The sequence below is a fragment of the Chionomys nivalis genome, chromosome 1 (assembly GCF_950005125.1).
Source record: "Chionomys nivalis chromosome 1, mChiNiv1.1, whole genome shotgun sequence".
Classification (NCBI taxonomy): domain Eukaryota; kingdom Metazoa; phylum Chordata; class Mammalia; order Rodentia; family Cricetidae; genus Chionomys; species Chionomys nivalis.
In genome coordinates this window covers 136,259,040-136,284,767 of record NC_080086.1, presented here as the reverse complement: position 1 = coordinate 136,284,767, position 25,728 = coordinate 136,259,040, and the positions used below count along the sequence as shown (strand labels likewise).

The 25,728-nt window shown below is 50.6% G+C and overlaps 2 protein-coding genes across 6 annotated transcripts; one reads left to right on the top strand and one right to left on the bottom strand.

The window, feature by feature from the left end:
• Positions 1–92: 92 nt before the first annotated feature.
• On the top strand, positions 93–10,330 carry Khk (ketohexokinase). Of its 4 annotated transcripts, none has more exons than XM_057773054.1 (9): positions 93–196; positions 313–542; positions 3,474–3,590; positions 5,442–5,576; positions 7,504–7,576; positions 8,528–8,674; positions 9,636–9,724; positions 9,803–9,960; positions 10,047–10,330. In XM_057773054.1, the coding sequence occupies exons 2-9, from the start codon at positions 451–453 to the stop codon at positions 10,130–10,132; spliced, it is 897 nt and encodes a 298-aa protein (XP_057629037.1). In that variant the 5' UTR covers positions 93–196; positions 313–450; the 3' UTR covers positions 10,133–10,330. The 4 variants fall into 4 exon arrangements, with proteins under 4 accessions (XP_057629037.1, XP_057629053.1, XP_057629028.1 ...); XM_057773070.1 differs by adding an exon at positions 5,768–5,902 and having other exon boundaries at positions 93–542; XM_057773045.1 differs by having other exon boundaries at positions 93–542.
• A 1,233-nt stretch (positions 10,331–11,563) lies between these two features.
• On the bottom strand, positions 11,564–24,626 carry Cgref1 (cell growth regulator with EF-hand domain 1). 2 transcript variants are annotated; one of them, XM_057778624.1, is made up of 6 exons: positions 24,353–24,492; positions 14,608–14,710; positions 13,234–13,299; positions 13,070–13,159; positions 12,835–12,956; positions 11,564–12,688 (listed from the first exon to the last, which is right to left on the bottom strand). In XM_057778624.1, the coding sequence occupies exons 2-6, from the start codon at positions 14,618–14,620 to the stop codon at positions 12,185–12,187; spliced, it is 795 nt and encodes a 264-aa protein (XP_057634607.1). In that variant the 5' UTR covers positions 14,621–14,710; positions 24,353–24,492; the 3' UTR covers positions 11,564–12,184. The 2 variants fall into 2 exon arrangements, with proteins under 2 accessions (XP_057634607.1, XP_057634616.1); XM_057778633.1 differs by having other exon boundaries at positions 11,576–12,688; positions 13,070–13,140; positions 24,353–24,626.
• Positions 24,627–25,728: the final 1,102 nt, after the last annotated feature.

Genomic DNA, 25,728 nt, shown 5'->3' with positions numbered 1-25,728 from the left:
CCGGCTGGCAGTGTTCCCAGTCACGTGAGGCTCGCTGGCCTGGCTGGGGCGGGGCTTCGGCTGGGAAGGGTGGGTCACAGCGGCGGGGACAAGGGGAGCGTGTGCTTCGGTGCTTCTACTGCGAAGGAGGGGTTTCAGTTGCCTGAGCCAGCTCGTCTGGGTGGTCCAGGGTGTGGAGTCAGCCGCAGGTGCAGAGGTACCGGAAAGGCGATGCATTAGTAGTGCGTTTTTGCTTTGCATTAATGGGACTAGCCGAACTCTGTCTGACAACTGAGGCGGAGAAGTAAGAGGTTCTGCCATTGGCCGGATTAGGTAACTCCGGGAGGAGCTCCGCAGGCGGAGGAGGAGCCAGGGCAGCCCCTGAGAAGCTGGGACACCTCCAGTTGATAAGAGGCAGAGCCCAGTAGGAATTCCCTCCGCTTGCTGGTAGGAAGCTTGGGGAGCACCCACATGGAAGAGAAGCAGATCCTGTGCGTGGGGCTGGTGGTGCTGGACATCATCAATGTGGTGGACAAGTACCCCGAGGAGGACACGGATCGCAGGTAGGGGCGCCCAGGCCCCTCGGAGACCCCAGGGCCTCAGAGCCCTGTCTTCGTGCCTGTTATTGCTAACTGGCTGCTAAGCCAGGGATATCCCCGTCCCCATGCAGTGAGGCATGAGTCCAGCTGGAGTGCGGGTGTTCTCTGCCAGGGGAGCCTAGGGGCTCTCAGCGGGAGTGAAGACAGGAGACTTGGAAGACATTAAAAATAAGACCCAGGGGTTTTGTTGTTTTCTTTTGACTGGGTCTTGCTATGTAGCTCAAGCTGTCCTAAACTCCTCCTTCAACGTCTGGAATTAACTATAGTGCAGCACTGGGCTGGGACATGACTCTTGTTAGCTGGTTCCATCTCAATCCTAGGACCTAGTGGATTGTCAGAATCCCCACTCTAGAAACTGGGCTGACATGATTCTTCCCTCCCAAGGGCACAACAGCTGATAAGGTGCCATACTTTCTTCAGTTTCCCCTCCCCGCCAACGGCAAGCCTATGCACTTCCAATTTACCGCCTACTGCTAAAATAAAACATGGGTAGCTAACAGTGGGTGATATGTGCAATTAAATCACTCACAAACATTTAAAAGCTTGGCGTTTGAACCTTGCCTAGCTCAGGGCTAGCTGGCAGCGTAAGCAAACCTGGAGTCTCTCAGGGTTAGATAATGAGAAATTTGGCTCAAGTTTTTTCCTGGCACTAAGTGCCAAACGAAGTCTACCAGAAGTCTTTTTACAAATACGGGCGAACATCTTAGTGAATGTACTCTGAACATCCACCAGTTGTCTGGTGGAAGCTGAAGTGTCCTTTGACAGATTTTATCTTTACTCCTGATAAGGGCCACTCCATTGTGCTGCCAGGCCGTGAAGGCATGGCTACGGAGTGGAACATTGGCTTTCTCTTGGTGTGTGGGGTCTGGTACTCTGAACAATACAGATTGTCTCTTGGCTATTAGTTGCCTCAGCGAAGAACTGGGCGAAAGCAAGTTCAAGGCTGACCTCTGGCAAGACACTGAGCGCTGAAAGCAATGAACTTACAGAGGTGGGGAGGCTGGGTGCTCTTGGCGCTTTGGATTCAGAGTATTGTCCCCTGTGCTGTCTCGGGCTCCCTGGGAACCGTGAAAGCACCATTCCGATCCTTTCCTTAGATGAGGAAGCTGAAGATTTGGAGGAGCCAAACCATGTTTATCAGGACACATACCAAACAAGTGTCAGGGTGACTACGACGCACGTCTCCAGTTCAGTGTGCACTCTTCCTGCCTCTGTCGCCACCGGGCCCGTGGAGTTTAGCCTTTGCTTTGAGTTGCTTTATTTGCCCGAGGTTAGAGCCCTTGCCAGGGGTGCAGGGATAGTGGTGAAGGAGGAGACCCAACCTACTTACCGAAATAGAGCCACCCCTACAACTTGGTGCTCGGTAGGGAGATAAGGTTTTCTTCTCTCTCTTTAAAAAAAAAAAAAAGGTTTATTATTTTTATGTATGTGAGTGTTCTGCCTACATGTGTGTGCACCACATGTAATCTTGGTGCCTGAAGAGGTCAGAAGAGGGCACTGAATCCCCTGGAACTAGAGTTACAGACGGTTGTGTGCACAATGTGGGTGCAGGGAGTTGAACCTGGATCCTCTGCAAGAGCAACAAGTGCTCCTAACTGCTGAGGAGCCCTCTCCAACCCTCCTCTCTCTCTTTAATTAAGTGACTTATGTATTTTTATTTTATGTGCACTGGTGTTTTGCCTGCATGTATGTCTGTGTGAGGGTGTCAGATCCTCTGGGCTGGAGCTACAGACGGTTGTGAGCTGACAAGCAGGTGCAAGGAATCGAACACAGTCCTCTGGAAGAGCCGACAGTGCTCTGTGCTCTTAACTACTGAGCCATCTCTCTGGCCCTGTATTTCAGATTTATTGACTTTATGTGTATGAGCATTTTGTCTGCATGTTTGTATTTGCACCACTTGTGTCCCTGGTGCCTGCAGAGGGGAGAAGAGGGCTTTGGATGCCCTGAACTGGAAGCATGGATGGTTGTGAGTCACTGTGTGGGTACCGGGAACTGAATCCTGGCCCTCTGCAAGAGCAAATGCTCTGAACCACTGAACCATCTCCCCAGCCCTAGGCTTTTTCTTATTCCAGGAGAACTTGTGTGTTTCTGCCTCCCAGTTCTCCAGGGATTGTATTAGAATCAGAAGACATGTAGCACCACACTCTGCTAGAACTGAACACCACATTCCCTTGAGCTTGTTTGCCTGAAGGCTAAGAGAATGGGGGGCCCTTTATCCCCTGCTGATAGGACAGGTTCCATGTGGAAGATAGATACTGTCAGAGGTGCCTCTGGAAGAGCCCCCCATTGTTTGTCAGGTTCCTGCCCTCAGGGTGTACCCCCCTCTGCAGACCTGTGGCTATGTAGCATCTCTATCTCTGGGTTCTGTTGAGCCACCCAGAAGAGCAAGACTGAATAGGACCCAATCCTTCCTGACATCTCCACCCCACCTGACCCAAGGATTCTCAGAGCTTGGGTGGGGTTCACAGTCGGAGATGACCTGAGAGATGACTCCTGTTTCCCAGAGTGCGTGCTGAGGAGGGAAAAAAATCCCCACGCCGAGCACTTCTGCACAGCTTGAAGCTTCAGCAGGACCTTGAAGGGTTTCACTGTGACATCTCATTGCCACTGAGGAAGAGATGTCCCAGAATTGAGAAGGCCCCAGCAGGTTTCCTGGTTCACTAAAACAGGTGGACACAGTTACACACTTGAATACAGCCCAAGATGGGGTGGGGGCAGTCCCGCAGCCCAGCCCTGTCCCATGACTGAGTCTCAGCAGCTCCGTTTAGAAACTGAGCTGAAACAGATTCATCACAGCTCTTGCACTGTGGACTCCTACACTGGGGACCGGGGTTGGTCCTGCTTCCCCCAGGACCAGTCTGCTGAGGCTGCGGGGATGTGCCTTGTGCTTTCCAGGTGCCTATCCCAGAGATGGCAACGTGGAGGCAACGCGTCCAACTCCTGCACTGTCCTTTCTTTGCTCGGAGCCCGCTGCGCCTTCATGGGCTCGTTGGCCCCTGGCCATGTTGCCGAGTAAGTTGGGGAGGAGGGAGTAACTGTTGAGGGGATGCTTGCCTGCAGGGTAGGGTGAGAGGAAAGTTGCCTGAACTTTGGATGGGCAGGGTAGAAGAATGGTGGGTGGTGACCCACAGGGGAGTCCCAGATTCCTTGATCCTTCTGGGGTGATCCGTCCGCTGGTCGGGTGCTAACCCCATTCCTATAAGGGTTCTGTTTCCACAGCCTGCTGCAGAGCCTGCTTAGGCTGCCCACCACCTCCCACCTCCTTCTTTGCTTCCTGTAGAATCTGCCTTTGCCCTTCTCAGTACCCTTATCCTTGCTGTGTTTGATGTAAGAGGCAGTTAGGGACATGCTGTACCCTTCCCTGCCTTGGGGCATCCAGCATCCATGGTCACAGGATGAGGGCCCACAGCTGAGGATTAGGGCCACTGCCCATGTCCTCACTGTAAGTAAGTACGAAGAGCACACTGCTCAGGACATCCTGAGGTCACGTGTTAGCATTGGGCCCAAAACCCATTTATGGTGGAGACCGCGGTCCACAAGTGACCCACGCGCCTTCTCCATGTCAACTGTAGCAAGGACCCGAGAGCCCTTTGACTCCTGGCAGTCAACTCAGCACACACTTATCGGGAGGTGTGGCCCATACTTTGCCCACTGTGGGCACTGGGGCAGACTGCCAGGTTTCTGGACTGTAAAGCAGCGCCCTTTGATCCCTAGTTTGAGGGGGATGTTGCCAGTCAAATTCCCAGTCTTGGTGAACTGGAACAAAGCGAAAAGAGTGAGAGACCCTGTCCTGCAGATGGGACAGTAGTTCCTTCCTAGGTGGAAGCAGGACCCTGGGTCTTGTTTAGATGGTGGACTCTCCTTCATGGAGCAATCATATTGGTGTGTGAGCTAGTCAGAGTTCTCTCTATGCATTCAGCAAACATTTAATGAGCACCTACCATGGGCCAGGCATGGTGGGTGCAAAAAGTCAGTTAGCAAACCAAACCATATTTATAACGCTTTGGGGAAACTCTAAAGGGACCCTCAAGTAGTCAAGGGATGATGCACTTGTAGGTCCTACAGCTCGGTCCAGCTTAGGTGCTGCTGAAAGGGAGTCTGCTCATAGGGCAGCTGGGCCGCTGGGCACAGTTGCTTGCTCTGGGGTTTCCTGGGAGGAGTGGCACCAGCCTCTGTGCTGTCCCGCTGGGCTAATCTTAAGTGATGTCCCTAGGCTTATGCTAAGTAGAGGGCATTGTGTGAACTCGTCCTGGACCAGGTGCATATTTACAAGTCTCCCACAAGTGTACCAGTCCATTGCCCATAGGGGCTAGTTCACATCTGAGAAGCCAGTACTGAACAGGTCCCTTAAGGCAGCACCACTTCCGGGATGGTCAGCTGGGAGGAAATGTAAGATAAGGTACCGTGGAAAGATTGGAAGGGACCCCAGAAAGCATCATGCCAAGAGGATGAACACGCAGAGGGCAGCTGGGAGGGGTGCAAAGTATCGCCTTGACATTTAATTATTAATTCTGCCTGGGTCTCGCAGGAACCAGGCCACAGGACTCACACACAATTAGTTCAATACAGGCTCTGGGCCCCAAATCTACCTCTACCCCTTCTGGCTTTAAGGGTGGGGGCGAAGCTTGAACTGGACTGAGACTGACCTGGAATGTTGGTGTTCCTACTTCTCTGATACCCAGGCTCTGCACCCTGCCTCTTCTGCCCCCTGCCATCATGACCTGTGGCAAGAATGAGATTGCCAGTCCCCTCCTACTTCCTCTGCTCATCCCCTTGCCTTTCAGGGTCCCTGGTGGCCCTCCCTTCTAGTTCCCTAAACTCTTGCCAAACTGCCCTTCCGGGGGGGTTACTCCACCCCGGCAGTTTTGTCCTGGATGACCTCCGCCGACATTCTGTGGACCTACAATACGCGGTCCTTCAGACGGAGGGCTCCATCCCCACCTCGACGGTCATCATCAATGAGGCCAGCGGTAGCCGCACCATCCTGCACGCCTACAGGTTTGTACAGCTGTCTGCGCTTTGCCAGCTGCTGTCGCTGCCGTCGCTACACTCCTAGGACAGGACCCTTCTTCTTTCACAGGCCCATGTGCTCCAGTGCACCCTTCCCACTCCTGGGGGAGGTCTAGGCTATGTGTAGCTCTAACCTGTGTCTCCTTGCCCTCTCCCTGGCTCGGGTCCCTCCCCCAAAGCTTCCTGGTGGCTGACTTCAAGCAGAGGGGCGTGGATGTGTCTCAAGTGGCCTGGCAGAGCCAGGGAGATACCCCTTGCTCTTGCTGCATCGTCAACAACTCCAATGGCTCCCGTACCATAATACTCTACGACACGTAAGGGCCCCTTGGCCTTGCCCTACCACAACCCACCAATCAGTGCCCACTCTCACCACTGGGCAAACCAATGGCTTTCTGTCCATGGCTTCTCTACACCAGAAATTGTCCCCATGCCAAAATGTTGGGAAATTTTTTAAATTGTTTTCAATTAGGGGAAAAGAGAGGTGGGAAGGGGTCAGCTCTGCCCTGCTTGGTAATTTGCTCTTGCCCAGCACAAGGGTGGGCAAGCAGGCAGACCTGTAAAACTGTAATTGATGATATGATTGCTTCAAAATTAGTCAATCAGCAGCTTGGGTCTGGGTGTGGGAGATGGAGACAACTTAATAAAGCCTTGAAGGGCTAAGGGACCCACTGGGATTTCTGGGGCCAACCCCAGCGTTTTTGAGCCTGCAGCATGGCATCAAGGAGCTGAGGTTTGGGCCCCTCCAAAGGTCCTGGTAGGATGAAACCAAACGGCACACACCACTGGTATGCACGGCTGAAGGAAGGAGAAAGGGCACGCCAGATCAGCGGGTCAGGACTCTCTAATACACAGATGAGCATTCCTTCCGAGTCCCACTCCCAGGTGCCTCCTGGACAAACCCAGAAATTCAGTTTAGCGAGAACCCCAGTACATGACAGGTACTGGACAAAGGCTGGCAGGGGGAGAAGGCTAAGGGCCCCATGGTTCATGCCTTCCTTACTACCGAGCATGCCCACTGGGCCTAAGTAAGCTATATGCATCTCAAAAATCAGTGGGCATTCACGTATTAAAGGTGACTTTCAGATTAGGCGATCTTTGTCATCTGCTTGATAAGCAAGTGTTGATCAGCAGCAACTCTGAGCAAGGACGCACATGGTACTCTCAAGCAGGGACAGGAGGAGCCCGGGAGAAGTGTTTATTGCCTTCTGGCCTGGGTCCAGGTATATTCCTGTACATCACTCCAACTGCAGCAGGCCCCGGAGGCTAAGGACTTTCAGTCCTGTGTACCGATGAGAAAGCAGCCCCAGAAAGGCCCACGCCACTAGCGAAGTGGATGGAAGGTGCCGCGCGGCACTACAGAGGTCACAGGCTGTGCGATCAAGGCGTGTCGAGGCCAACGCTTTCCTGGGTCTCCACACCTAGACCAGCCAAACATGAACTCTTCCTCAGAGTGCCAACTTTGACCTTAGGGATGAAGTGTAAAGCGCAGCTCGGGACAACGTGTCCCATCGCTGGCAAGCTCCCAGCTGGAGACTGTCACTTTGGAAAGCTTGGGCTGGGCGGTCTTGGGCTTTGTAATTCGCGGGGCCATTGCACGCTGGGAGCTGTGTGCTCCAGCGAAGGGCCTTCTGGGAAACGTAGTTTCTTGCACTCTAGGGGCTGTGATTTCCGAGGAACGCGGAGAGGGACTGTCACAGGTTGCAGTTGTGTTTATCCTTAGATAACGTTAAACACCTAAATACCAAAACAAACAAACAAACAAAAAACCCATAGCAAAGTGGGACAGGGCTCAGCCCTGTGTTTCCCAGCTTCCTTCCATGCTGCAGGTATCGCTACCAGGCACAGGGTCCCAGCAGAGAACCTAGCCATGGTTGACCTCACCACGCTTCTCTTTCCTTCCTGTCTTGTGATGTAGGAACCTGCCAGATGTGTCTGCCAAGGACTTTGAGAAGGTTGATCTGACCCGGTTCAAGTGGATCCACATTGAGGCAAGCCCTGCCCCACCTGTGTTCCTAGGGGCTTAGCCTGCTATGGTCAGCCTCTTCCATGATTTCTTTGAACCATGGAGTACGATCGGGATAATGAATAGCCCTCCCCCATTCCTCTCCACCCTTTCTTATGTTTTCCTCTGAGGAAACTGAGGTGCAGAAAGATCGGGGGGGGGGGGGGGTACATCATATAGGCACCAGGCAAAGTTCAAAGCTGGCTTCCTCCTGGTATTGGCCTGTGCTGGCTGCTTAGGAGTTGACTTCTTTCACTTCTGAGGAGACCAGAAGGAGAGGGCCTGAAGGGAACTAGAACCTTCTTTTCAAGGGAGAAGTTTTAGGATCCAGATGAGAGGAAGCCTTGAGAAGTCCAGGCTTGTCGTTTGACTTAATGTAGGTTCTTCCCGTGTCTCTCCACCTCCTATCTCTTCCTATTTCCATCTCCTCTTCACTTTCTCTCTGTTTGTCCCTTTGGGATTTTTGTTGTTTGTTTGTCTTGCTTTTTGAGACACGGTCTGACTGTAGGCCAGGCAGACTTTGAACTCACGGCGATCGGACCAACTCAGTTTCTGTATGCTGGATCAGAGGTGTGCGCCACCACACCCAGTTGCCCTTTGCTTTCTTGTTTCTTTCTCCACCACGGCCTTTCCAGGGTCTTACTATGTAGGTCAGCTTGATCCAGAATTCATAGTCCTTCCTGCCTCAATCTCCCAAGTGCTGTGGTCACAGGCGTGCAAAGTTCAGCCTCTTTTATTCTTCAGTCTCAATTTTAAAATGGAAAATTAGGATGATCAGGTCTGCAAGGCCCATGACAGTCCTAGAATTATGCTTCTCCAGTGGAGTTCCAGCCCATGCTCCTCCAACCCCCTCCCTCCTCACCCAGAGTTCCTGATATCAGGGAGGGAAGAAGGAACTCTTAGCAGCCGGGCTCTGAGCTGCCCTGTCCTTCCCCAGGGCCGGAATGCATCGGAACAGGTGAAGATGCTGCAGCGGATAGAACAGTACAACGCCAAGCAGCCTCTGTCCCAGAGAGTTCGGGTGTCGGTGGAGATCGAGAAACCCCGGGAAGAGCTCTTCCAGCTGTTTGGCTATGGTGAGGTGGTAAGTGCCCTGCAGTTTCTCTTGGTCACCTCTAGCCGACTGGATTCTTAAGAGAACTAGAGAGGACCCTAGTCCTGCCTACCAGGCTCTGAGTATCAGCTTGGCAGCTCCCGGCAGGTGACAGCTCCTCAGTTATGGTAGCTGAAAGTAGCTTAGAAGCAGAACATTCCTGCTCAGGTAAATACATAGGAGTGAGGATGGATAGAACGCAGACAGCCATGGGCATCTCCTTGTGCCCCATCCCCCACCCCCAGTCTTTCCCTCTGCAAAATGAAGAAGGGAACCTCTGTGCTCTGAGGTTCCCAGTTCTTTTGTGTGTCCCCCCCAATGGGTGGTAGGTTGTGAGAGTCATAGCAATGAGAGGAGAGTGAGGAGGAGCCGGGTACAAAGAAGATTTAGACAGCACTGTGTGTAAGGGAACTCAGGCGATAATCCCAGGATCACGGCTAAAGCTAGTTGGACACTGTCTAGACGCTGTTTGTTGGCTTTGGTGCACAGTTTAAAAATATATCAGGCTGATCCTCCCTCCCCCAGAACTGTCCCTAGGGACTCTATTATGAAGCCACTGTGGAGAGGGCTCTAGAGCCCCAGTTGACTTATTTTACTGATGAAGAAACTCTCCCTGAAGGGTTAGGCTGTGCGGGGAGCAGACAAAACAGAACCCACTCTTGAGAGCCAGCCTGGTTTGATTTCTCCCCAAGATGGCGCTCCAGGCTCTTTCTGGAATTGAATTCCCTCAGCCCATAATAAAAATACCAGGCCCACAGTGTTACAATTCACAGACTGTATTTTAGCACAGCTTAAGCAAGCATAAAATGTGTCCCTGTGAGATGCCATGCGAGGCATTTACGTGGCTAAGTCGGAAGAGTTGTGCCAGAAGAGGTTATAACCTGGAGGTAACACTGGCCGGTAGTAGCGAGTGACTCAGAGTGACTGCCAACCTCTCTTTCGCTGCCCACAGGTGTTTGTCAGCAAAGATGTGGCCAAGCACCTGGGGTTCCAGTCAGCGGCAGAGGCCCTGAGAGGCTTGTATGGTCGTGTGAAGAAAGGGTGAGTGGGGAGGCCAGGGAGGAGCCTGAGGGGGCTGGGGGATGAAGGGGATCAACACCCACTGAGTGGGTCTTACAGGGCTACACTCGTCTGTGCCTGGGCTGAGGAGGGCGCCGATGCCCTGGGCCCTGATGGCCAGCTGCTGCACTCGGATGCCTTCCCACCGCCCCGAGTAGTAGACACCCTGGGGGCTGGAGACACCTTCAATGCCTCTGTTATCTTCAGCCTTTCAAAGGGTGAGTCCCTCAGCCTGGGATCAGGGCAGGCTGGTCCCGTCCCTCTCTGAATGCCAGGCTGACCCTGCCACTTGTCTCCTCTCCAGGAAACAGCATGCAGGAGGCCCTGAGATTCGGCTGCCAAGTGGCTGGCAGGAAGTGCGGCCTGCAGGGCTTTGAGGGCATTGTGTGAGAGGTGGGCAGTAAGAGGCACCAGCTCAACACCTCAGAGGCTGGCGCCATTGCCTGCCATTGCCTTTTCCACTTCAGCCAGCCTGGCATCCAGCTGCCCCGTTTCCTGGGCAGGTGGCGTCTGCGAAGAGAACTCTGTGTTGTTCATGTTTCTGGATACCTCCAACTCCATTCTGTAGATGCTCGGAGCAAATAAACCTTCCCCAAGCCATCTTTGTCTGTCTGTCTGATATTTGTTATTGGTCTATTTTTGTTTTCTGTCTGTTCCTGCAGCCCAGGGTTGGTCATGAACTTGACGTTTCAGCCTCCCTGTGCTGGAATCACAGGCCGGGCTCGTTTGTCCTTCTTGGTGTTCAGACTGCTCTGGTTGAGATTCCGGAGCCTTTTATACCACAGTCCTCCATCTTTTTTTTTTTTTTTATTCATTCTTCAAATTAGCCCCACCCCACCCCCAGACCCAGAGGAGGGGCTACAATGGCTAAAGTAGCAGGCATTCTCCGGCCTCACCAGCTCCTCAGCTGTCCCCAAAGGAGTTTCAGGAAAGGTAGGGGCCTTGAGCCATCCAGTCCATGGAGAACAGCCCATTCCTCTCTAGAATAAAACAATAGAAAAAAAATTTTCCAGGCCTTAAAGCTATGTGATGGCCACAGTGGTGAGGGAGTCTGCTTTCTGGGTCCGTGGGGCTTCTGTGTCCAAAACTACCTTCGTCCCACAGCCTTCCCAGGAGCCTAAGTGTCCTCAGAGCTTACCTTGAGTCAGGTTAGTATTTCAACCACAAATGTAGCCTGACACAGGACGCTGCTGTCCCTTGGGAAGGCGAGATCCAGGTGACATGTCAAGATCAAATTCTAAGCTGAGATTCCAGACAGTTGGACAAAAGCATAGGCTTCCTTACTCCTCTGTCTTCTGAGAACCTTGTACACGTCAGGCGCCAGGCTGACACTGTAATACTGCATTTTATCTGATTTTTATCCAGGCAAAAATCAGCTCTATTTGACAGATGGGAAGACAATGGATTAAGCAATGGGCGCTAAGGTGGTACACAAATATTATTTGAATTCGCATCTGTCTGACAAGGAAGTCTTCATTTTTGTCCAACTGTCCAGAATCTTATAATAGAATTTGATCTCAATATGTCACCTGGATCTCGCCTTCCCAAGGGACAGCAGCGTCCTGTGTCAGGCTACATTTGTGGTTGAAGTACTAACCTGACTCAAGGTAAGCTCTGAGGACACTTAGGCTCCTGGGAAGCCCATGGAACAAAGGTAGTTTTGGACACAGAAGCCCCACGGACCCAGAAAGCAGACTCCCTCACCACTGCGGCCATTACATAGCTTTAGGGCCTGGAAGAAAAGGAGGAGGAGGAGGAGGAGGAGGAGGAGGAGGAGGAAGAGAAGGGGGGTGGTGGGGATGGTAGCAGGGAGTGGGGACCATCTGTCGGCCTTGAGCTACAGGGATCACAGGGGTCTGAATAGCAAGTCAAGAGGGAACTTCGGGAGAGAGTTTGACTCCCAGGGTGGACTGAGCTCTCTTCCTGGGCTTGTTTGCAGCTGGCTGTGTTTACTGTCTCAGCACGCCTGGCCAGAAACCCTGAGAAAGCTGAGTCTTCATCCCTTCAATAAGTTGGTCCAGTCCCCAACCCTTGTGTTCTGAGAGACGGAGCTGGGCGGGCTGGATCAAGGACACATAACTATGGAGACGACTTCATTCTGTTCTTTATTGGTTGTTTGGGGCCTGGAAGCTGCCTCTCATCTTAGGTCTCCCTGAGCCACACAGAAAGTCCTGCTTCCTCTTGAGGCCAGAGAGGAAATGTAGGAGTTGCTTTTTATTTTTTCTCATCAAGACAGGGTTTTATTAATCAGCCCAGCTAGCTATGTCACCTGGGCTAGCCTGGAGCTCTCAATCCTTCTGCTATTGTTTTCCAAGCTCTAGGATTACTAGCTTGTGCCATCGTACCCGTGTCAGAGGTGACTTTTCCCAGCGTATATGCCCCTCTCTTCACGCTTCTGCTCTGCGCTGAGATTTTAAGGGACAGGAGCCTGTGCCGTTTAGTTTATATCTCATCATTCTCCAGCTGAATACTGTGAGCCTCAACCGCATTTGGGGTGTTTATGGTATCTGATGTTTCCACTGGCATTTCTTTGGCTTCCCCTTCATTGCCCTTGCTCCCGCCCTGCCCCTGAGCATCCTCTCTGGGACCTGGGACTTCTCCTTCAGCCTCCACCTGTCTCCTAGTCTCCCCTTCATGATTGAGGCTATCTACTTTAGCCCCTGTCTGATGTCCAGCCTCCTGAACAGCTTCTAAGGACTCCCTTTTGGCCTCCACCTGGCCCCTAGTTTCTTCTCTAGTCTCCAGGGATTGCTGGGGTTCTGGCTGCAGTGGACTGTTAGCTAAATGCAGTGGCCTTCCAGCAGGTTGTGGCTCCTGGAGACCTGGGGGAAGGGGCTCCGCGTGCTTGGGGGCTTCTCCTGGAAAGTTGATTAGCTCCGCGGGAGTCATGAGCCCATCTCCATCCAGGTCCTGGGTCTCAAGCACCTGGTCCACTACCAGAATAACCTGTGGAAACAGTTACCAAAGATATTTTCAGGAACCCAGCCCTTCCCCAACAGCCTCATCCCTGCTGCCTTGGGTCTGAACTTCCTTTTCCAGGGAGCTACCAAAGGATCAAAGCTCCAACTCCCTCAGCTTCCAGCAGTGCTTACCGGGTTGATGGGAAAGTGTGCAGCTTCAGGGGCCAGAGCTGCCGTCAGCATGGACAACAGCTCCAGGCCGTCCAGCTGTCCGTTCTGGTCATAGTCGTGAAGAGCGAAGAGGTAGAGCAGGACTAGAGAAGAGAATCTGGGTTAGAAGAGGTGGGAACCCACAGGACAGCCAGTGCTCAGCCCCAGCTCTGGCCCCCAGAGCCTCCCGGGCTGGTGCCAAGCGCCAGCCCCTCACCGCGCTCCCGGTCCATTTGCTCTGGGTCCTCTTCCATCTTCTCTAGTCCCTTGAGGTAATTCCGCAGCCGTCTGCCGAGAAAGTGGCGAACTGGTCAGGAGAGTCCTGCCTGTGACCCAAGGTCTGACCAGGTAATACCTACTGAAAGCCCCCAGTTTACTCACTGGAGCTGGTCAGGGCCTGGCTCGAAGGGGTTGGGCGTGAGCTGCTGTTGCACTTCAGGGTCCAGCCTAGAACAGGCAGAGAGGTGTCAGCCCAGGGCCTAGCTTAGCAGCCACCTGCATATTTCCCTAGATCCAAAAGGACTTGTCCCTTTAACTTCCCAGAAAAGGCTGTAGGGAAAAAACTCTTCGGGTGTCACTGGAAACAGAACCTTACCCCGCACCCCAAGACTGTTTTTAGGTGCCTTAGTTCTAGAAAACCCAAAGAAGGGACTGATGGCTCAGTGGTTAAGAACACTTGCTGCACGTTTAATCCCAGCACTCGGGAAGCAGAGGCAAGTGGATCTCTGTGAGTTCGAGGCCAGCCAGGTCTACAAGATCTAGTTCCAAGACAGCTAGGTCTGTTACACAGAGAAATCCTGTCTCAAAACGTCAAAACAAACAAACAAACAAACAGCACTTGCTGCTCTTCCAGAGGACCTGAGTTCACCCAGTACCTATACGGGGTGGCTCACAGCTACCTATAACTTCAACTTCAGGGCACCTAACCCCTTCTTCTAGATTCTGCAGATATCCCCACACTCATGCACACACAGACACATCCATGTACATAAATAGAAAATCGAAAAGAAAGAAGAAAATGCTTGGTGAGATCGAGGCCACCATAGTAGACACACAGTGGTGGCCCAATAAGATAGTCAATCCAGTGTCAAGACAGTCAAGAGTGTCGAGACACAGTGGCTGATGGTGGTCTTGCTTCTTCAATGCCAGGACCCAAGGAGTAGATCTCAAGCTAAGGCTGGTAGCGATGCCCTATGACACATCATTGCCTCTTCCTTTTTCAAGCAGAGGGCATGGATGTCAGCCTGGACTTTAAGTCTGCCTGGGGTCTCAGAAGTGTCCCTACTTCTGCACGGGGCACCTGTGTGCCCACATCAGCCTGGAATTGCAGAATCAACAGGAGTTGTTGCAGCCACTTTGGTCACTGTTGCCAAGGTTGTTCCAGCTTCGCTCTTCTACTGCACATACTGAGTATACGAGAGCAGTTCTAGGAAGTCAGGAATGTTAGCTAACGATCCCTGTTCCTTTGGTATTCCCAATGTCAGGTCTTGATTCACAGACCACAGCCCATGTCCCAGCCTCCTCCTCATGCCTTACACAGGACTGGAGCTGAACTCCTGGCTACAAAGGGGTCTCCACGCACGCACTAAATCCCTACTTGTGACATTCTGACAATCACAAGGCAGGTTTGTTTGTGAGCACAGAAATGAAGGAGGCTACACTTCAGTGGGCTACTGGTTCCTCAGAGGAGTTCTGACATCTTTTTAGAGACTCTCCCTACCACAGCTCAGGGCCCTGCCCTCCTAATCCTCTTACCTTGCGGCTCCATCCTTGGGAGCAGTGTGACCCAAAGGTAGCAGCAACAGTGGCAGCATCAACGCTTGCATCAGCCAATGGAACATCCTTCTGGACACTGGAGCTAGGAACAGAATCAGAGAATCAGGGGAGGGGTATCTGCCGCAGCGTCGGGAGTCAGACGGATCAGACAGAAATGACTTCCCTCCTTGCATGTGGAAGCATGCAGCAGAGAAGGACACCTGGGAGGACTCTACATGCACACCGGAAACCTCCATGGAACTTTGCTTGACATAAATCCTGATTATAGAAAAACACATAAATCCTGCTCCAGTGCTTAAGTGCATGGAAGCAGAGCTGCATGGTGGGAGGCAGCTCTGGGGGTGAGGGCTCCTCCCTGTGTCCCATTGGCCTTAAGTGCTGCTTATGTATGTCTGCTCTAGAGCGCCCACTTCACTTACAGATGGGGATACATCAGAATGAGAATGCTGGGGCTCCCCAAAGACCAAAACATGCAGAGGGACAAAGAGGGAGACGACCAGGGAGTCTGCACTTAGGAAAAACCTACCGAGGCTTGGTGTGGTGGTACATGCCCTATAATCCCAGCACTCAGCCAGCAATGGTGGCAGACACATTTAATCCCAGCACTCAGGAGACAGAGGCAGGCAGGTGGATCTCTGTGAGTTTGAGGCCAGCCTGGGCTACAGAGCTAGTTTCTAGGACAGCCAAAGCTATGTAAAGAAACCTTGTCTCGAAAAACCCAATAAACAAACAAACAAACCCAGCAAGCAGGAGTCTGAGGCAGGAGGATTGTGAGTTCAAAGCCAGTCTGGCTGTTTCTACGTTATGTGGACTTGATTATATGGAAATGGTCAAAAATAAAATGAGCCTGTTGAAAACACAGAGCATTAAGCTTTCTGGCTCATCCCAGGGATGCACATATAATATGAATTTCCAAGGAGGCAGACACCCACCTAAACTGAGACACCCCTCCCAAAAAAAAGCCATCTTCGTGCAGAAAAATAACCAGATGTTTGATGGTCCAAGCAAAGGGTCAGGACCTCTTGTATACAGAACCTAAAATTGAGGCAAGCACTAGATTTTCCTAAAGGACATTCCATAGCTTTCAGTGGATTCTCTGAAAGGTCCATGATCCTAACAAGGTCCAGAACCACGTTCAAGATAAATATCAGGGGGGCTGGAGAGATGGCTCAGTGGTTAAGAGCATTGCCTGCTCTTCCAAAGGTCCTGAGTTCAAATCCCAGCAACCACATGGTGGGTCACAACCATCTGTAATGAGGTCTGGTGCCCTCTTCTGGCTTGCAGACAGAATATTGTATACATAATAAATAAATATTAAAAAAAAAAAGATAAATATCAGTTCCCTGAGAGCCTAGGGGTGGAGGGGGCAAGCACTATCCTTGATCATGAGAAACTGATTGATTTAGAAATGTGTTACTGCTGTGAGTGGTGTGGCGGTGGGCGTGTGTGCCACGGTGGGCATGTGGAGGTCAGGTGACAACTTTACGGAGACTGCATTTCCATAGATTCCCTGGATTAAACTCGGGTCCCCAGGCCTGCAGGGTAGGTATCTTTAGCTGCCAAAGCACTTTCATGTTTTGAGACAGAATCTCTCACTGAACTTCAGGTTTATCAGTTCAGCTAAACTGGTTGCCCAATAAGCTTCAAGGATCCACCTGTTTCTATCCCCCACCACTCCCCCAGCCCTGGGGTTACGGGCACACACTACTGTGCCTGGCTTTTTATATAAATTCTGGAGGTCTGAACTCAGATCTGCAGTAAGCATGTTACCAAGTGAACACCTCCCAGCCCTGAATCTGACTTTTTACATGAGTGCTGAAGATTGAAATCAGGTTCTCATGCCTGTGTTTGACCAGCTAAGCTGTCTCTGCACCCCCTACCCTCCTACCCTCATTGCTATATTCGTTTGTCTATGTGTATGATTGGCCTTGACAGCTACATTGAGTACACGTAGCTTGCTGATCTCTCTAAGCCCCAATGGCTGAAGAGACGTTGAAGCCACTACTGCCGGAAAGGTATTTGTAGCGTTAGCTGAGATTGGAGAGCCTGGGTTCTAGTTGTACCAAGGAGAGATGACAGTGTAACGTGGTCATTTAAGGTAGGCAACTAGAACTGAGTTCTCCATGTTAACATTAAACCCCAAAGGGCCACAGCCCAGTCATAGGGTGAGCTAGACTGCCACACTTGAGAGTATGGTAGCAAACGTCCCCGGGAAAGTAGGTACAGGGCTGGATACAAGTAGAACATATTCCTCCAGGAGCACTGGGAGGCACGACATTCTCAGTCTACCAGAGCACAGTGGAACCAGTCATGGGGGTGAGTTTGACATCACCCTCGTCAGGAGTGTCTGTCAGACTCAGTCCATGTGAACCAGAGTCACCCGTCTGAGTGGTCCATGCAGCAGAGCAGACCAGAGATAAAGCAGGGGCTGGCCTATAGGAACAGACAAAGAAGAGGCTCCATATATCCAGCTGAGGTTCCAACAGCTATACTCCGTGCATGTGAACAAAAGGGGCTGAAAAGACAGCTCAGAGACTAAGAGCGCTTGTGGCTCTTCCAGAGGACCTGAGTTTGGGTCGCAACAGCTGTGTCAAGCAGCTCACAACCAGGTGGAACTCTAGCTTCGGAGCATCGGCTGGTTCCAGGCCAGTCAAGGCTACGGAGTGAGACCCTGTCCTATAAAAACCATCACCACCAACTACAACCAGAACGATAAAAGAAAATGTCTAAACTTACCAGTTGTTAATTAAATTTCAGAACTGTTATGTATTTTATATATGTAGATGGCTTTGTCTGCGTGTATGTCTGTGTACCACACACGTGCCTCATGCCTACAGAAGCCAGAAGATGGCATCAGATCCCCTGTGACCCAAGTTACAGATGTGAACCACCATGTGAATCTGTATCATCTGGAAGAGCAGAGTTTTTGTTTGTTTTGTTTTGTTTTTGCTGTTTTTAATTGATCTATACATTTTCTCTGAAGAGCAGAGTTCTTAACTGCTGAACCATCTTTCCAGCTTCCTAAACTTATAAAATTTAAGGGGAAAAAAGGACAGATTTGAGAATTTCAAAAGTCTAAATTTCTGCAATCATGAAGTTCAATGAATTGACAGCAGAGTCTGGAGGCCACTTGGGTGCCTCAAAAGGAAGCAGAAGGCAGAAACGTCAACAGAAGGAAATCCAAGCTCGGCAGATTGACCACTTGTTTCCTTTCGGGGGAGGGGCAGCTAGAGAGGAGACCCTGCCCCAGAGACCTTGTGGCAGGCAGCAAAGGTTTGGAGAACTAGGCAACTTTAAAAGCTCTTTGTATGCCATGTCTCTGGAATAAGGAAGGGCCAATTGGGGTCCAGTTTTCAATATGAAAAGAAGGGGTCCATAGAGATTGAGAGAGCTAGCTGCCAGAGAGGTCAGAAGAATGCCAGGATGTGTGGACCCTGGGCTAGATAAGAAAGAGGACACCATGGATCTGCATGGTCCTCTGAAGACCCCTGTATGAGAGGTGAAGGCATGAGTCTAACCCAGCACCACTGAGAGAGGGTAGAACTTTTAAGAGGTTGATCCTGGTCTGGGAAGGTGGCTCCATCCGTAAAGTGCTTACTGGACAAGCATAAAGACTGGAGATCCCGTCTCCAGCCAACTTAGAGGGCATGGGGGGGTGGGGCTGGAGGGGGATAGAGCCAGGTGGATCTCTGTAGCTCAGTAGCAAGTCAGTTTAGTCGATTAGTGAGCCCAGGTTCAGGGAGACCCTGTCTTAAGAATTAAGAGAGAGTGATTGAGGACTACATCCGATGTCTGCCTCTGGCCTCCACAGTCACACGCACAAACATACATGTACACTCACACTCACATGTATACACATCCACATGAATGCCTACACAAACATACATCACAGGAGAGGGAAGGGGAAAGAGAGACAGAGACGGGGGAGGGGAGAGAAGGGAAAAATGCAGGCCAGTGGGAGATCTCCATCTCTCTAGGGATGCATGGAATAAAGGACCCCAGCCTTGTCTTCCTTCCCTTTCCCATCCTAGTCATGAAGTGAGCAGCCCTGTCTCCCACCCAGCCTCTCCACAGGTGCAGAAGCAACCAGGCCAACTGGCTCCAAGCTAAAACCTCCGAAACTGAGTTAAAAGTAAACCTTTTCGCTTTTTAAGTCGATGGTCTCGGATGTTTGTTCCAGTAGCAGAAAGTGACTGTCAAATGACAGGACCAGCGGGGCCGGAATTTGAGGACAGCAACTGTATAATTTATAGAATACAAACACACATTTTCCCTAAGTAGCACATGTCACCTTTCGTTCCCCTGCCTCTGCCCCCAAGTGCTGGGATTACAGATGTGTGCCATGGTGTCCAGCTGTTCATTCCTTTGTTTTTCAATGCTGGGAAGTCAAGTCCAAATCTTCACACATGCAAGTCACGTGCCCTACCACTGAAGTGTACTGTTAAACCATTTTTCAAATATATATTAGACTTATGTATGTATGTATGTCTGTATATATGTATGTATGTATGAGTGTTTTGTCTGAATGTATGTATGTGTACCCTGTGAATGCCTGGTGCCCAAAGAGATCAGAAGAGGGCATTAGATCCCTAGAGTTGGAATTACAGAAGGTTGTGGGCTACCATGTGGAGGCTGAGAACTGAATCTGGGTCCTCTGTAAGAGCCACAACTGTGCTCTTAACCATTGAGTCATCTCCCCAGCCCATTACACAATCAGGGAAAGGCACACATGGTTTTTTTGTTGTTGTTTTTCTTTTTTTTGAATTTTCGAGACAGGGTTTCTCCGAAGCTTTGGTTCCTGTCCTGGAACTAGCTCTTGTAGACCAGGCTGGCCTCGAATTCACAGAGATCCGCCTGCCTCTGCCTCCCGAGTGCTGGGATTAAAGGCGTGCGCCACCACCGCCCAGCCTAAGGCACACATGTTTAAAGAATGAACAGATGAACAGAAGTGAGTGGTACATGCCTGCAATTGCAGCTCCTTGGGAGGCTGAGGTAGGACAGTTGTGAGTTCGAGGCCAGTCTAGGCAATGTAGATCCTGATGGAGAGGAAAGGAGGGACACAGAAATACAGAATTGCTAGGAGAACGAGGTCTAACCCAATGTTCGAACATGGTCTCAGCGTGGGCTCTGCCTTGCACTGTGTACCTGCTCTACCTCCCGTCTCCATCGGCAATGCAGGCTTTGAGGTCTTTTCCTTCCAGAAGTTGTCCTGGCTGCTCTGCACTGTCTTTGCACACACTTTCCCTTCTGGTCTTCCCACCTGAGTCCTTCAAATTACTTTCTCCTCCCCATCAGTTCCCTGCTAGGATCTGGGCTGCAGCGGACTCACAAAATTTAAATTCCTGAGAGCTGGATTGAATCTGTTGTCATCCACTAAGGTCACTTTTAAGAAGAGGTTATTTGAACTCCAAAGAAAACCCTGGTGGTGGCAGTTTGGACCCAGCAGGAAGTGCCCTTCCACCCACTAATCCATTCATTCATTAGACTGACTGCAGGGACCCCCAAAACATGCCTACAGTTGTTTTTATTTTTTTAACTTAAAATTGTCCTTCTTGCAGGGCAGTGGTGTTCCATGCCTTTAATTCCAGCACTCGGCAAGCTGATCTCTGTGAGTTCGAGGCCAACCTGGTCTACAGAACAAGTTCCAATACAGGCTCCAAAGCTACAGAGAAATCCTGTCTCAAAAAACCAAAAAAAAAAAAAAAAAAAAAAAAAAAGAAAAGAAAAGAAAAGAAAGAAAAATCTTTCTTTTGTGTGTGTGTGTTTACACATGTGCTGGTAAACATGTGGAGGTCAGAACAACATTTAGGAGTCCTTTCTTTCTACCATGTAGGCCCTGGGGATCAGACTAAAGTCAAACACTTCCACTACCTGTCTTGCTGGTCCATGTCTTCAATTTGTTTTTACCTTTTTTCCCACTAAACCTGGAGTTTAATTCACTTCTTTTTACATGTTTGGACTTAGTGACTGGCTTCCGGGTGACTAAAATAGCTGAAAAGATTGCCAGGTCCACGTAGCACCTCTGCCTCTCTCTGTCTCCCCGCAAAGCCCTAAAAGACTAGATAGGGATAGAGCTCTTGGGGGCCAGGTACCTCCCAGCCAGAGAAGCGAGAGAATGAATCCATTTCAATTGTGGGCCTTCCAGCTGGCCTAGCCAACAGTATGCATAGAAGAAAGCTGGTCCCCACTGCCTTGCCTAGACGGCATCCAGAGTAAAGTTAAGGTTATCATCTGAAGCTACTAAGTTGTTTCATTTGGTTGGTTTTATGAAGCAAGGTCTCACTATACAATCCAGGTGGGATTTGAACTCATTTAGCTCAGACTTGCCTTAAACTCACTGACATCCTCTTGTCTCAGCCTCCCGAGAACAGAGAGTTCATGCTCCACCACACCTAACTTTGGTTACTTTTATGAAACAGGCTCTCCCTATGTAGCTTCCTGCCAAGCGCTGATTGCAGGAGTGTGCCCCCATATCTGGCTGTTATATCCTGCATTTTAGCCTACAGAGGATTCTTATAGCCTAGCTGGTACTGAAGCATCAATGTGATAATCTAGTCTGCCTAGGAGCAAGGCAAGCTCTGGAGCTGCTTTCGGCCCAAGCTGTACAAGCTGCATGCCTAACTCTGGGAAGCCCGAGACTACTTGGGAGCACTCCATACTGCCACGTATGGAGTCCCTTCTGAAGACCGGGAGGGGTTCTGAAGGACTCAGGGGCTCTCCTCTATCTTCAAATCCAAACCGTTTCGGCCGGGCGGTGGTGGCGCACGCCTTTAATCCCAGCACTCGGGAGGCAGAGGCAGGTGGATCTCTGTGAGTTCGAGACCAGCCTGGTCTACAAGAGCTAGTTCCAGGACAGGCTCCAAAACCACAGAGAAACCCTGTCTCGAAAAACCAAAAAAAAAAAAAAAAAAAAAAAAAAACCGTTTCGGTTTTGAGTGGCTTGTTAAGTAATTGTAATAATCCAAACACATGCCCCGGAGAGCTAGCTTCCTAGGTGTGGGATCTGCTTAGCCTATAGAGCCTACATACAGGCTTGGCTGTCTGCTGCTCTGCTGCAACTGTCCTGAAAGTCTCAGCCACATGTGCACTGGACTCTATAAATCACGTGCTGATTCCGAGCCCTCCCCATGTGCATCAGTGTCACCGTCCTCTTCCCTGTCCTCTGAGTCCCTTGTACATGTAACTATTTAGTGTGTGCAGTGGACAGAACCCAGAACCACTTTCATGAGCTTGCCGTAAACAGTGAATAGTGAGCTCCTTCTCACACAGTTTTTTGCTGTTGTCCCAGCTTGTGGGACTGTCCTTACAACCACATCAGATACACCTCCCTTTACTAGAACCCCATTGCTCAAAAAACATGTTTTACTGCTTATTTCATTACTATGTATATGTGTGCATAAGTATCAGCCGGTGTGTGTCAGGATGCACCTGTGGAGGTCAGAGGCCAACTCTTGGGAGTTGGCTCTCTCCTGCCACCTTGTGGGATATGGAGTTTGAACTCAGGTCCTCTCTTGCAAGTATTTCAACCCATTTTGCTGATCCATTCAAAACCTTTTCTTTAAAACAAAACAAAAACAAACAAGCAAATAAACAACAACAACAACAAAAACCCCAGGGGTTAGAAAGATGGCTCAGCTGTTAAGAGCATTGGCTCAGTTCCCAGCACACATACATTAGTTAACAACTATCTGTAATCCAGTTCCAGGGGGCCTGATGTCCTCTTCTGTCTTCCTTTATCCTCTGAGGACGCAGCACACAAGTGGTATACATACATGCGGGCCAAACAACCACACACATAAAATAAAAACAATAAAGGCCAGGGGTTTTGACATACAACTTTAACCCCCATACTTCAAAGAGAGAGACAGGAGGATCTCTGTGAGTTCCAAGCCAGTCTGGTCTACAAAGGGAGTTCCAGAACATTTAGGCTTACAGAGACACTCTGTTTTAAATAATCAATTAATTAAAAAAAAATCCCACAGGGTCTTACGTACCCCAGGCTGGCTTGCAACTTATCATGTAGCTGAGGATAACCCTGAACTCCTGATCCACACACTAAGATTACTGGTGTGTACCACCACACCTGACAATCCCACCAAGGCCTTTGATGGCTTCTTGCTTTCCTCACAGTCCAGTCCTCACTTGGGTGCTCAGGTACCACACCATCTTTACCTCATCCTCCAGGGCTCCATTATAACAAGCACTGCTTTAGACAACGGCATACTAGATTTTCTTATTTTCTGTTTTTTAGTGTTTTTGTCCAGACCTGTTCCACCTTCCACCTGGAGCCTCCTGATAACCTTAGCATTCAATTGCAGTCTACCTCAGAAATGAAAAGCACTGCACGAGGACTTTGAGTCTAATATTCTCTTGATGCTTTCAGCCATTGTTTAAGGGAATCAAAACGACATTCTGTGTGAGGTGTAATGAGGGCGATGCAATATGACCTGTTCGTCTTTATGCAGTTTGAAGCCCATGTAAGTAACAGAAATAGAGTTGTCATTGAACGATTGCTTGTAAAATAAAAATGATCATAGCCTCTTCCTATAATTATAACATGCATAAATGCAACCATCCTAATAAATACTTGAAAGCCACCATAACTGCAAGTTAACACTTGTGATATATCTCAGAGAAGTTACTTAAGTCACACGCACACTTGCTTGCAAAATAAAAATGATCGTAGCCTCTTCCTATAATTATAACATGCATAAATGCAACCATCCTAATAAATACTTGAAAGCCACCATAACTGCAAGATAACAGTTGTGATATATCTTAGAGAAGTTACTTAAGTCACACACACACACATACACACACACACACACACAAAGAACCTTCTGCCTCCAGTTTCTTTAGGCCTTTGCCCTAGATCACAGGAGGAAACTTTGGCCTTGAAGTTGGACCTTTGGTCAGATCCTGCCTCTGCACTGTTACGTGGTCCAGGAGGGTGTCTTAACCCCTTTTAGCCCTGGGATCTTCACTATTAAGATGAGAGTGTTTCTTAGGATCTTCGGGAGGGTACAGTGAGATAATATAGACTTAAGCTAGTTCTAGCAGATGCCCCACGATGGGAGGGGGCCTTTGAGACTTAGCTCGCATGGCTTCCCATCTCGTGGATACTTTTCGTTTACAGTATCCCTGTCAAATAGCCACAATGCCTCTCCTGAACCTTTCCAGAACAGGAGCTGGCATCGTGAAGGGCATCCATGTCATTTCTGAACAAGTCTGACCGTGGAGAACTTATGTGAATCTAGACATCTCCCTTGATTTAGCCCCTTGGTGTCCCGGTCTAGGGAGGCAGAGTCCTAAATGGCTGCGGCTATGCAGTCTAAGGGGTGCACACCTGAGCTGGATGGAGACTAGCCACCTGCAGTTGGATGACGATGGACAGCGTCCTTTAAATCATCTCCATCTACCGAATGAGGATGAACCCTAGTTAGCTACTCGAAACACCAGGGCAGGGCTGTTGAACCTGTCCTCAAACCCAGGGGCTTCAGGGGCGCTTTGCACCCTTTCTCTATCTGCTCTCAGGGATGATCTCTTCCCCAGTGGTACTTGGAGGCCAGGGCCACCTCCCCAGCCCGAGTCCAAGCTGCAGGGGATGCGGAGGACTGCGCTCTCGGCATCCTGACCGCAGGCAGAAGGTCTCCACCCTCAGCCTCAAGGAGCCGGGTACCTCCGCCGCCCACTGGGCCCCAACCCCTGCCCGAGTCCGACCCACCTGCTGCGGTGGCGCTGCGCGCTACTGGGGCTCCGGCTTCGTGCGCACTATAGGCACCGCGCCGCCCTCTCCTGGCTGCCCGCAGCCGGCCCTCCCCCGGGCGGCTCCACGTGGCCTTTCCACGTCGCCCTCCAGGCTGCAGCGGCCGCCCAGGCCCGGGCAGAGTCCTACGCGAGACACAGCCACGGGAGGGCCACCGCCCCGCCCTGCCCAGACCTGTCTTGCAGCGCCTCCACCTGGCCTTGTTCCATGCGGGCGTGTGAGGGGGAAGATGGATGGGGGTCCTCAGTGCGTGTCACTGGGATTCAGACGGAGGCAGACTGGTTTGCGTTTGTGAGTGTGACAGACTGGTGAGGTGGAGTCTGCGTGTATGACAGACTGGAAAGGATTCATGAGGGTGTTTGTGTGGCTGGCTGGGGAGGCATATGGTATAGATGAGCCCGAGTCAAAGTGGTGAGTCTGGCTTGTGTATAAGGCAGAGTCACGGAACAGTGAGACTGGTGTGTGTAAGACAGACACCGAGAAATAGTGGTGACGCAGGGGGTGTTGCGCGAGAGAAATAGATACAACTGGACAGATACGAGGCTGGGGTTCATTTAAACCCTCTTTAACTATGATTATGCTGTGGGTGCCACTGACTTTATCTGAGAAACTTGTTTGTTATTGAGGAGAACATGACTTACTGTTAGTATGTGTGACTGTGGCCGGCACTGAAAAGAGCAGTGTGGCCAGTACATGGCCAGTTATCTAGGAGTGCAACAGTATGGGTGTGAACAGGTTATATGTATCAAGGCATCCTAACAAGCTCTTATTAAGTTGTTAAAGCTGAGGTTCCAAGGAAGGTGTCCATGCGTCCCTGTGACCACGTGCATTATGGAGGAGAGGTTCCACGTGAGGGGAGAGACAGATGGGGCTGTGTATTGGGAGAAACCATTGCCAATACAGACGGTGCAGCTCTTAAAGCTGTCAAAATGGAGTGTCGCCTGCTTTTATCCGAGCGGTGAGTCCTTCTACCTAAGCCCTGGGCTGTATCTCACCCACTGGTCCATGGACTTAGGTTTTTGAATAATCTTATGCCTCAGAATCTTCAGCCTCCTTCAATTCCATCAGAGCCTTCAGTCAGCAGCCATCACAGCCATAAGACACCCTTCCTTCCTGTGAAAGGAAGGACCTTATCCTTCCTGTGGGGTATGCTGTTGGGCAAGATTGGTTTGGTCCGTGTCCACTGGTTTCCGCCGTGCTACTCCTCCCTGTCTGGTCAGTTGGTCTCAGTTCTCCGCATGCACTGGTGTTCCTTGGGATTCCCTTCTCAGTCTCCATTTTCTCATGTGTTCATGTGTTCTTGTAACTCCATCATTATCTGTGAGATGCAGGTG